The 12,492-nt window shown below is 44.9% G+C and overlaps 1 protein-coding gene across 6 annotated transcripts in view; it reads left to right on the top strand.

Annotated features, from left to right (window-relative positions):
* Positions 1–12,492, top strand: part of LOC129834281 (serine/threonine-protein kinase BRSK2-like) — a 181,560-nt gene that overhangs the window by 127,718 nt on the left and 41,350 nt on the right. For all 6 annotated transcript variants that reach the window (XM_055899134.1, XM_055899131.1, XM_055899133.1 and 3 more), the window contains exons 3-5: positions 3,740–3,825; positions 5,753–5,893; positions 6,247–6,363. In XM_055899134.1, coding sequence (XP_055755109.1) covers positions 3,740–3,825; positions 5,753–5,893; positions 6,247–6,363 — 344 coding nt within the window. The remainder of the gene's footprint in view (positions 1–3,739; positions 3,826–5,752; positions 5,894–6,246; positions 6,364–12,492) is intronic.

The following is a 12,492-nucleotide window of genomic DNA, read 5'->3' as shown; positions in this document are numbered from 1 at the left end:
GGCTCTCGACGCTCATGGCAGGCTGACGGCTCTCGACGCTCATGGCAGGCTGACGGCTCTCGACGCTCATGGCAGGCTGACGGCTCTCGACGCTCATGGCAGGCTGACGGCTCTCGACGCTCATGGCAGGCTGACGGCTCACGACGCTCATGGCGCTCTGACGGCTCTGGCTGCTCATGGCTCTCTGACGGCTCTGGCTGCTCATGGCTCACTGACGGCTCTGGCTGCTCATGGCTCTTTGACGGCTCTGGCTGCTCATGGCTCACTGACGGCTCTGGCTGCTCATGGCTCACTGACGGCTCTGGCTGCTCATGGCTCACTGACGGCTCTGGCAGATCCTGTCTGGTTAGCGGCTCTGGCAGATCCTGTCTGGTTGGCGGCTCTGGCAGATCCTGTCTGGTTGGCGGCTCTGGCAGATCCTGTCTGGTTGGCGGCTCTGGCAGATCCTGTCTGGTTGGCGGCTCTGGCAGATCCTGTCTGGCTGACGGCTCTAGCGGCTCCTGTCTGGCTGATGGCTCTAGCGGCTCCTGTCTGGCTGACGGCTCTGTAGGCTCATGGCAGACGGGCGGCTTTGCAGGCTCATGGCAGACGGGCGGCTTTGCAGGCTCCTGGCAGACGGATGGCTCAGATGGCGCTGGGAAGACGGATGGCTCAGATGGCGCTGGGAAGACAGATGGCTCAGATGGCGCTGGGGAGACGGATGGCTCAGATGGCGCTGGGGAGACGGATGGCTCAGATGGCGCTGGGGAGACGGATGGCTCTGGCCGGATATGGCGCACTGTAGACCTGGTGCGTGGTGCCGGAACTGGAGGCACCGTGCTAATGATAAGCACCTTCCTACTAGTGCGGGGAGCAGAGACAGGGCACACTGAACTCTCAAAGCGTACTCTATACCTGGTGCGTGGTACCGGCACTGGTGGCACCTGGCTGAGGGCACGCACCTCAGGACTAGTACGGGGAGAAGTGACAGTGTGTACAGGACTTGGGAGACGCACAGGTGGCTTAGTGCGTGGGGCCGGAACTGGAGGCACCGAACTGGATACACGCACTATAAGGAGAGTGCGTGGAGGAGGAACAGGGCTCTGGAAATGCACTGGTAGCCTAGTGCGTAATATAGGCACTGTAGGTACTAGGCTGGGGCGGGGAGGTGGCGCCGGAAATACCGGACCGTGCAGGCGTACTGGCTCTCTTGAGCATTGAGCCTGCCCAACCTTACCTGGTTGAATGCTCCCGGTCGCCCTGCCAGTGCGGCGAGGTGGAATAGCCCGCACTGGGCTATGCAGGCGAACCGGGGAAACCATGCGTAAGGCAGGTGCCATGTATGCCGGCCCGAGGAGACGCACTGGAGACCAGACGCGTTGAGCCGGCCTCATGACACCTGGCTCAATGCCCAATCTAGCCCTACCAGTGCGGGGAGGTGGAATAACCCGCACTGGGCTATGCACACGTACAGGAGACACCGTGCGCTCTACTGCGTAACACGGTGTCTGCCCGTACTCCCGCTCTCCACGGTTAGCCTGGGAAGTGGGCGCAGGTCTCCTACCTGCCCTTGGCCCACAACCCCTTAGCCCCCCCCCCAAGAAATTTTTGGGAGTTACTCACGGGCTTTTCGGGCTTCCGTGCAAGACGTGTCCCCTCATAATTCCGGTTACGAGCTTGAATCTCCGGCTTCCATCCACGTCTCCTAGCTGCCTCCTCATACCAGCGCTCCTGGGCTGTGGCTGCCTCACTCTTCTCACGAGAGCAGCGATTTCCTCCAGTTTGCGCCCAGGGTCCTCTACCAGACAGGATCTCCTCCCAAGTCCAAAAGTCCTTGTTGCTCCGTCGAGCATTTTTCCCATACCGCTTGGTCTCTGTATTTTGGTGGGTGATTCTGTCATAGCTGTCGCTCTCCTCATCCTCGGATGAGGTGAGGAGAGAAGGATCTTCTAACCAAAATGCGGAGTCAGGGAAATATGCCATCTTTATTTATTTACAACGATAACTGATGACACGAAAACAAACAAAACACTTTCAACAAACTACAAAATAAGAAAACGACGTACACGCAACCTGAACATAAACTTACATGGACAAACGTAAACTCACGAACAGGAACGGACATCGAACGAACAGCCAAACAGCTCCAAAAGTGAATACATCTAACATAACGAAGACATCACAGGAGACAATCACCCACAAACACACAGTGATAATGCCCTACCTAAATATGACTCTTGATTAGAGGAAAATGCAAACCACCTGCCTCTAATCAAGAGCCATACCAGGCAAACCGAAACCAACATAGAAACAGGTAACATAGACTGCCCACCCAAAACACATGCCCTGACCAAAAACACATAAAAACTAACATAAATAGGTCAGGACTGTTACACCAACGCTCTTTCACTGAGCTGGCATTCTGTAAATCCAACTCAGCATCCTGGACTGGAGGTGCTGTTGGTGGGGGGTGCTGTATGTGTGTCCGTGTGCATGTGTGTGTGCGTGTATGTGTGTATCCTCCTGAGGTTTGCACTTGGTCATACTGAAGCTACTGCCACATATGAACATATTCATCCAACGCATGTACTGTTTAATGGTTAGCAAATGTAGATCTATGCTCATAAGCATAAAGTGTACTACCCACTGAGCTGCCGTTACTCCTGTAATGTGAGATCTCAAAGCAGGAAGTGTAACATTGGTTTGAATCATGAAGCTTTATTGAGTTTGACAGTATCACACAAAATGGAGGCTGCCACACGACATTCACGATGATGTCAGTACGAGCTAACGGCTCATGACACAGATGGTACACAAACAGTAGCTGTTTTGTCTGGATGTATGGAGGCTAGAAAAACGCAGTTGACAATTTGTATTATTGGTCACTAATGTGTCTTGTCATTATGTTCTGTTTTTTTCTGTGACTACGTAGGCGTACTGTTTGTGAGAGAACATGACACAAATGTCGGTAGTAGCTGTACAGATCACACAGTATTTGTGAGTCATATGGTGTGTGGCCAAAATAGCCCAATGTTCTATGCAAGGAACATATGTAGTGTACCTTTCTATCACATCAATAAACCTACCTCAAGTTTAGCCCCAAGGTCCATTGGAAAATGTTACCGCGTTATCAGGTGCTGAGGTTCTGTACCTTTATGGTTTAGGGACACACGCACGCACACACACACATTCCAGAGTGTGAAAACAGGTAGTTGAAATCCCCCCCCCCCCCCCCCCCCCTATCTGCTGTGTCGTAGTGTATTACGATAGAGTGATATCAGATATCAGTGTGTGATTAATGAGTTAAATTAGCTGGTGTGTGGTTGCTTTGTGGCAGGAGCAGGCCCTTAACAAGTGGTAGCCGTGTCTCTGTTCCCGCAGGCCCTGGCATGGACCCAAGCTGCCAGGCTAGACATGGGCTCTGGCACTGTCAGTCAGTCTCTTATTCCCAGCCACTTCTCGCTGTCTCAGTCTTTATTTTTCTCCCATGCACTCTCCCTTTCCATTCCTCGATGCTCTCTCTTTGTGTCTGCGCTTTCTCCTCTTCATTATTCAGGCTCTAGCACCAAATAGTTTTTGTTGAGTGGGCTCCAATGTTAAAGATCTCATGGATAGTCAGTACTTACATTACATCCATCTGGGAGCTATGCAGTTTAAAAAACAATTTTTTAGGACCATTAAAGTATTCCATAAGTACTTTGAATCACACATTAATATTATTCATTTCTCCTCTTTTCCCTCTTTTTTTCTCTTTCTGCAGGTGGAGCGAGAGATAGCCATTCTGAAGCTCATAGAGCACCCTCACGTTTTAAAGTTGCACGACGTCTACGAAAACAAGAAATATTTGTAAGTGTCCTTTCCAAAACTATTTGGTTCACTGAAGCGCTGTAACAAATGTGCTTCCCTTACACTGTTAAATTGCATATTTGGAGAAGCACCAGTGCATAGCAACACGTTAGCAAACAAGCAAGGCAAGCTGAAAATCACTTGAGAAACGTATTTTCCGGGGCCATTTTCACACTGGCATGTAATGTTTCATTGGGTCTCCCTCAGTTTTAGCTGCCTATTCAGAAGCCTGTAGGTTTAATGTAGATCCATATGTTATCTTATGTATTAATCTCGCCTGTGTCCCTGCTCCAATGGCTCTGCTTAATGCACTATTCAATAATTGTTAAAGTCGCCAGCGACGACTGGTGTGGGAATTTGTTTTCCTAATATTCCGATGACACAGACGAATCGCCGACGCGGACGCAAAGTGTTTGCCTCGGATACATTTTCCCACTCACAAATCATGTGTGAATGTGTTCCTAATTTAACTAGCGTTGACAGGTCCCTTAATCTGCTAATAAATCAGGAAGTGTTGTGAGAGGGGGGTTGTGGGAATGTGGAGTATCTTGCTACAGTAGGGATACCACAGTGTGTCTTCAGTGCTTTCTCACAGTTCTAGCACAGTAGCTAACACAGATAATATCACAAGAGTTACCACATATAGTCTCACAGTAGCAACCACTGTAGATACAACTATAGAGTAGAGGAACTTCTATGGATGGAAGACCAATACTCCAGATGTTAGAAATATACATGAACACTTGAGGGTGCACTAAAAGCAGTGCTTTCTGGATCAACATTTATTAATGATTGGGTGTGCCTCGTTAAATGACTAAAATGTCATTATAATGTAAATGTGTAGTCAGCTTGTGCCAGCTTGAGGCTAGCTGTTCCTGGCCTTTCACTACAAGCAGTCCTGGATCTTGTAAACTATCTTTGTAATACCTAACCAGAGACACATCAAATACAATTGTATTTGTCACATGCGCCGAATACAGTGAAATGCTTACTTACAAGCCCTTAACCAACAATGCCGTTTTAAGAAAAATAAGTGTTGAGTAAAAAATAGATAAGTAAAAATTAACAAATAACAAATAGTTAAAGAGCAGCAGTAAAATAACAGTAGCGAGGCTGTATACAAGGGGTACGGGTACAGAGTCAATGTGCGGAGCACAGGTTAGTCGAGGTAATTGAGGTTATATGTACATGTAGGTAGCTGTTAAGAAGCCTTTTGGACCTAGACTTGGCGCTCCGGTATCGCTTGCCATGCGGTACTGTAGCAGAGAGAACAATCTATGACTAGGGTGGCTGGAGTCTTTGACAAATTTTAGGGCCTTCCTCTGACACCGCCTAGTATAGGTGTACTGGGCCATACGCTCTACATCACTGCCTGGTATGGCAACTGCTCGGCCTCCGACCGCAGGCAGTGATGCAACCAGTCAGAATGCTCTCGATGGTGCAGCTGTAATACTTTTTGAGGATCTGAAACCCATGCCAAGTCTTTTCAGTTTCCTGACGGGGAATAGGCTTTGTCGTGCCCGCTTCACAACTGTCTTGATGTGTTTGGACCATGATAGTTTGTTGGTGATGTGGATACCAAGGAACTTGAAGCTCTCAACCTGCTCCACTACAGCCCCGTCAATGAGAATGGGGGCATGCTGGGTCCTCCTTTTCCTGTAGTCCACAATCATCTCCTTTGTCTTGATCACATTGAGGGAGAGGTTGTTATCCTGGCACCACACGACCAGGTCTCTGACCTCCTCCCTGTAGGCTGTCTCATCATTGTCGGTGATCAGGCCTACCACTGTTGCGTCGTCGGCAAACGTAATGACGTTATTGGAGTCGTGCCTGGACACATACTATAGAGATATGATATAATATATATAATATGATATATAAAGCTCTATTCTATGTATCTAACGTGTGTGGTTCCCTCCCTCCCCAGGTATCTGGTGCTAGAGCACGTGTCAGGCGGAGAACTGTTTGACTACCTGGTCAAGAAGGGACGGTTAACGCCCAAGGAGGCCAGGAAGTTCTTCAGACAGATCATCTCAGCTCTGGACTTCTGCCACAGTCACTCCATATGGTGAGTCATTAATCAATCAATCAAATGCATTGATAAAAGTCATTTTTACATCAGCAGTTATCACAAAGTGCTTTTACAGTATCCCTGCCTAGACCTTAAAGAGCAAGCCTGACACTGGACTATTGGAAAGCGGAAACATTAGCGTCTCATCAAAGGAAATTATAGTTTAATGTGTATATTTTCATATAGATTTCCTGGACAACATTCCTGGGAAATGCATAATTCCAGTCCTGTAAGATTGTCAGGTTTTCTTGTTTTCACCTCTGCTTGGTACTTGGGTAAATGATGTTTCCCTCTCCCTTACGATTTCCTTCTCTCCCTCTCCGTCCCCCCCTCCCTCCTCCTCTCCACAGTCACAGAGATCTGAAGCCAGAGAACCTGTTGTTAGATGAGAAGAACAACATCAGGATAGCAGACTTTGGCATGGCGTCTCTGCAGGTCGGGGATAGTCTGCTGGAGACCAGCTGCGGGTGAGTCAACTGTGTGTGTGTGTGTGTGTGTGTGTGTGTGTGTGTGTGTGTGTGTGTGTGTGTGTGTGTGTGTGTGTGTGTGTGTGTGTGTGTGTGTGTGTGTGTGTGTGTGTGTGTGTGTGTGTGCTAGTGATGTGCGGGTTGACTCATAACCCACAGTCCCCGCGGGGCGGGTGGTTTTAGGATCATTAAATATTTTGTGAATGGGTGGGTGGGTGGCGGGCAGTTTGAATAAAGACAAAATAATACCTTAAATGTATCATTCTTGTGCAATTTACATCTATAGGCTACATTGAGGTTTTTCTTTCATTATTTTAGGCGATCTGGCATTAGTGCTTAAGCCTTATCTTTAGGGCCGAACTGAACTGTATCCGCACCAAATAGCCTACACTCGGGACGGGCAGAAAAAGTTAACCATGGAGGCAAAAAGGACAGTGTCATAGTTTTTTTTTTAAAGCTGCGAAATGGAGTGTTGAAAATAAAGAGAAGGGAGGAGACAGAAAAGTCATGTTTGGGAAAGATTTGGTGAAATGGTAAAAGAGGAGGAGATCAGTGTGTGATGATTGTTAAGACTCTACACAAATTCGACAGTCACAAAACGGGGACTTCAAATAGGCCTGTGGCACGTCAAGGGAACTTTAGCCTACTATTCAGATGAGTTAAATGGAAACTGAGATATGGACATGACTATAGCATTTTAACCTCTCACATAGTCTTAATATAAACTCCTGCAGAATTAGGCATTTCTTGCAGTAAAATTATAGGCTGCATCAAATTTAGGCAACATTTTGACTCGTGAACAGGAGTGGAGAAATACAGTTCAGTGGTTCTTCCTTTAAAAGTTGCATCATACTGCAGCACACTTTGCGGGCTGCAGAATTCCATCACCATACCCAAACCGGGTGCGTGCGTGTGCAAATTTATTTTGTCCCCCCACACCAAACGCGATCACAACACGCAGTTTGAAATATCAAAACAAACACTCAACCAATTATATTAATCTGAGGACAGGTCGAAAAGCATTAAACATTTTTGGAACTTTAGCTAGCTTGCAGTTGCTAGCTAATTCGTCCTAGTTAGCTAGCTTGCTGTTGCTAGCAATTTGTCCTGGGATATAAACGTTGAGTTGTTATTTTACCTGAAATGCACAAGGTCTTTTACTCCGACAATTAATTCACGCATAAAACGGTCAACCGAATAATTTCTAGTCATCTCTCCTCCTTCCAGGCTTTTTCTTCTTTGGAATTTATATAGCGATTGGCATCTAATTTTCATACTAAAAGGTGTTTTACCACGGCCGACCGACCGAAGTTCATCTTTCAATCACAAGCGTGGGTATAACCAATGAGCAGATGGCACGTGGGAATCTGCTTCTATAAGCCAATGAGGAGATGGGAGAGGCAGGACTTGCACTGCGTTCAGCATCACCAATAGAACTGACTTCTATTTTAACGCCTGACAATGCAGGAGCTTGTTGGCGCACGGGAGGAGTGTGGGTGCTATGATTGAATAACATGTATGTGTACATTTATTTTGCAATGCTCGTGCACGCTACATGAGCGGTGTGGTCAGCATGTATGGCACACTATTTAATTGTCAGCCACTGTTGCCATTAATGCTATTTAGTGTTAGTTTGACCACCAGAGGGCATCTTTGAGAAGCATTTGATAGACTTAAATATTGGCTGTACTAGAGAAATTGTAACCTTTTTTTGTAAGAACATAGTTTATGGGATTGATTTTAAATAATGTAGCTTAATTAATTTGAATAATATTATGGTGGTTCTATTCCAAGAAAAACCCTCACAAAATATGCCGCTGTTCAACGTGACGGTCGGGAGTAGGTTACAGTACTAAGAACATGACATTTCCACACCCTAATTGTAGTCTAACCAATATCTAAATGGAGATTCAGTGAAAATAAATATCTCATTGATTTATCAAGACCAGTCCCCATGCTTGTCTCAGAGCAGTGTGAAACGGTGCTGAAATAGTTGACCATACGTGAGCTATTGCTTCAAATCCCATTACATTCTAAATTACATTTAGAGGATTGGAGGATTATAAATGAATATTTAAGGGACATTTTTCATTAGGGCAAATCTGATCTGTAAGAATATCTAAAGGGGCTTTTATATATTACTAAATTAATTAATAATGATATCAATAATCGCTTTGTTTAAAAGAAAATAACGATATTTTGGAGATTTTGTTTTCAAATAACCTAAAGTGAGCGAGAAAAAGGCCATTCTTGAACATGGGGTGAGAGATACTGATTTGTAAATAAAGCCAGTTTTTAGAAGGAGAGAAACCAAAAGCCCACCATCGCCTCAATGGGTCCTCGTTCGCGGCCAGCACGGGTATCAAACCAGCATCTGTAGCAACGCAGTTTGCACTGCGGTGCAGTGTCTTAGAACGCTGCGCCACCTAATTTTTTTCTGCATCTTGAGAGGATGCGAATGCACAGTTAGACAGCACCTCTATAGACAACAGGCTATCTTTATCTGCATTCTTAGTAAAGCTGATAGTATTTCAACCACACAAAATATGCATCCATGCAGAACTCAAATTTGATCAGAAACATGTTGGGTCATTTTCACAGCTATCTCATTTTACAACCGGTCAAACTGATGTCCTTTGGACATTTTGTTACAGAAAATCATTCCTTTAAAAAAAATGGTATTGCATTTTCTCCTCGGTCCCTAAACGTCTTTGCTCTGCGAAAGAAGCAGAGATGACAGAGAACATTACCGATGTCAACTAGATTGAAGCATTGATTCTATCGACTTATGACTTTATTCTGGAGAGTAAGGGTTTATTTAGTCTTCTAGGGCAACATATAATGACAGAAAGGAAGCTGCGTGTATATAGTTATAGACAAGTTGACGAACAAATAGCCTACCAAAATGTCAGAAATTATAAGCAGAAACATATCTAAATCAGGCAAAAGAGATTTCTCTTTTGAGATTGCACCCCATGTCAAAAAATAATTTTGCCGTCTCTGACTGTAGTCTACAGCTTGACCTGCGCTCCAGTAGTGTTTGCGTGCGTGTCCAATCCCTACACAGTCCTAAAGCCATGTGTGTGTATAAGAGTGTGTGTGTGTGTGTGTGTGTGTGTGTGTGTGTGTGTGTGTGTGTGTGTGTGTGTGTGTGTGTGTGTGTGTGTGTGTGTGTGTGTGTGTGTGTGTGTGTGTGTGTGTGTGTGTGTGTGTGTGTGTGTGTGTGTGTGTGTGTGTGTGTGTGTGTGTGTGTGTGTGTGTGTGTGTGTGTGTGTGCATGGTCAGTAAGATCTTCAGCCCAGATAACCAGGGCCAGTATAGCCTACCCTGCATCTTTACAGATTAGCCATGTAGCAATGCTAAATCTCTGTCCATCGTCATCTGGAAGACTGACAGTGTGGCCCAGCACAATGTGACAGAGGAGATAAGAGCAGGAAATTGGCATTACAGGCTAACATGCTAACCCAGGTGAACTCTGCCGAGGGCTTAGCTTTTTGTCTCCATTTCATACGCACAAACACAACTAGGCCATGACTCAACACAAATAAACGGCCAAAAAACAGTAAAACAATACATGTCTGCTTTGTTTTCTCAGGCAAAGTCGTGCATCTGACAAGCACGTTGGACACTGTGTGACTTTGTGTTCCAAGGTGTCCTTTTCAAAGACACTGAATTCAGGCGATGGCCATGTCACGTCTCTGACCTTAAGGCCCAATTTGTGGTTGTATAATTGTGCCTTTTCATTTCCTGTGCCCTGTTGTCACAGTGACTCATGCATGTTTTTTTTGCAGGGTCACATGGGTCCAAATGCAAGGGTAGTATTGGAACTTTACTCTCAAATCACTGTACATATACAGGTAACTGCCAAAATACAGGAAACGCCAACAGTATTGTCTTAATAGGGCGTTGGGCCACCACCAGCCAGAACTTCAATGCACCTTGGCATAGATACTACAAGTGTCTAGGAACGCTATTGGAGGGATGCGACACCATTCTTCCATGAGAAATTCCATAATTTCATATTTTGTAGATGGTGGTGGAAAATGCTGTCTCAGGCGCCGCTCCAGAATCTCCCATGAGCGTTCAATCGGGTTGAGATCTGGTGACTAAGACAGCCATGGCACATGGTTTACATCGTTTTCATGCTCATCTACTCGTGCCCTACTTTTAATAAAGCACCTGCTTTCGATGGACAGATGGCGCAGTGGTCTAAGCAGAGAGCTCCTGCTCCATAGACCGTGGGTTCAATCTCAGCGCCTAGCGTTCGTTTGTGGGTAGCAGGTGGTTAGAGTGTTGGGCCAGTAACCGAAATGTCGCTAGTTCGATTCCCGAGTGGACAAGGTGAAAAGCCTGTCGATGTGCCCTTGAGCAAGGCACTTAGCCTTAATTGCTCCAGGGTCGCTGCTGATAATAGCTGACCCTGGCCATGACCCCATTATCCTGAGAAGTTTTAAAAAACAGACCCTGGGCAAGACAGTGACTCGTGTCTCGTTTCAATCATGGACTCTTTTGGCATAGAGGAACTATGTCACTGCCATATGTCACTACTCTATCTGCTTGAGTTCCTCTTTGCCAAAATAGTCCATCATTGAAACCAGACCCTAGTCACTGTGTTGCTTAGTGTCGGTTCTTCAAGACAACCATCTGAGGGTGGATCAGGGGGAGTTGGGATATGCAAAAAAAAAACATTTCTAATGTACACTTGTACATTTACAATACACACTTGTACATGTGTAAAATAGGACAAATATAAGTACCCACTAAATTATTATTAATGATTTATTATATACTTTGTATCCCTCATTTACTCAAGTGTTTCCATTGTTTTGGCAGTTATCGGTACAGTGTATAATTAGCTGAATATAGAAATAAAGATTGCATACCCTAAAAGGTGGCATGGAAACATCTAAACTTTTATCCTTGCTTCATAGAGGTATAACATCACTATCACAGAGTGATAGATTCTTCTCTCCTTTGCCCTCAGACCAACGTTCATAAACGTATTATAAAATGTTCTCTTTATCAGATAAAATGACTGTACTTTACATGGACAAATTGAGGAATCCTTAATTTAACATACCTAATGTAAAAAAAAACATTATTACATTAAATATCATTTAGAGACAACTAAGGACAAGTTGCTCTAAACAATGTGTTAAAAAAAAGTGTTAGTTTATAATTATTTTTAGGTTTGCGTGCTCTGACAGCACTCTGTTTGACGAGGGCAAATTGACTGGTTTTGCATATATTACCATGATTCAATTTGACTCTGGCAATCAGGAAGCTCGTGTTTACAGCATGTACATGCGCGTGTGTCTCCTCGCGTGTGTGTTGCGTTGAGAAGAAGGCAGATACACGGCAACACTCTGTCAGTGTGTCAAAGGAACTGTGTCTGTATTTAATGAATAACACAGTACACAGAACACAAACGGACCAGATACTTAATACACACGCTGCTTGCTTGTAATAGACACGCAGGAGTATGTCCGATGATAAGATTGGTGAGAGGAAGGGAAGGACAAGGGGGGAGTGTAAATCCAATTAAACACACAGGCATGTGTTGAGACTGGTACAATCACACCACCGTCGTACCTCTTCTAAAGGATGAGGTAATCTTCCTATTCGTGAATGATCTTCCCTACTAACTAAGAATGCAAACGCAAATATACAGTAAAGTATGTTCAAAACACAGTTATTTAAGTCGCATGACAATTACATTATGACAAGGTGCATAGGTCCTGCATAGAATTCAGTACACTCAGTGGAGTGTCGGTTCATCTTTTACACAATGTATGCTCAGCACAGCGTGTGCACATAAATTCGTAGGCATTCGAAAATCCAAGCACAAGACAGTGGCTGAGATGCATTTGGGCAAGTCCAGAAATATATTTAGTGCAGAGCTGACTAAACTCTGAACTTATCTGAACTTCTGAACTTATCATAGTGCATTTGTATTTGTATTTATTAGGGCAGCAGCATTCTTCCTGGAGTCCAAACACATTAAGTCATTTACGTTACACATCAAACAAAAGATAAAACAGTACATCATATAACATTATTACCACACTACATATCAACAATAGAAAATGTATAATACCACCATACAACAATATTACAATGTACATGTGT

The sequence above is a fragment of the Salvelinus fontinalis genome, chromosome 35 (assembly GCF_029448725.1).
Source record: "Salvelinus fontinalis isolate EN_2023a chromosome 35, ASM2944872v1, whole genome shotgun sequence".
In the NCBI taxonomy this organism is placed as follows: domain Eukaryota; kingdom Metazoa; phylum Chordata; class Actinopteri; order Salmoniformes; family Salmonidae; genus Salvelinus; species Salvelinus fontinalis.
This window is presented reverse-complemented; position numbering and strand designations above follow the sequence as displayed.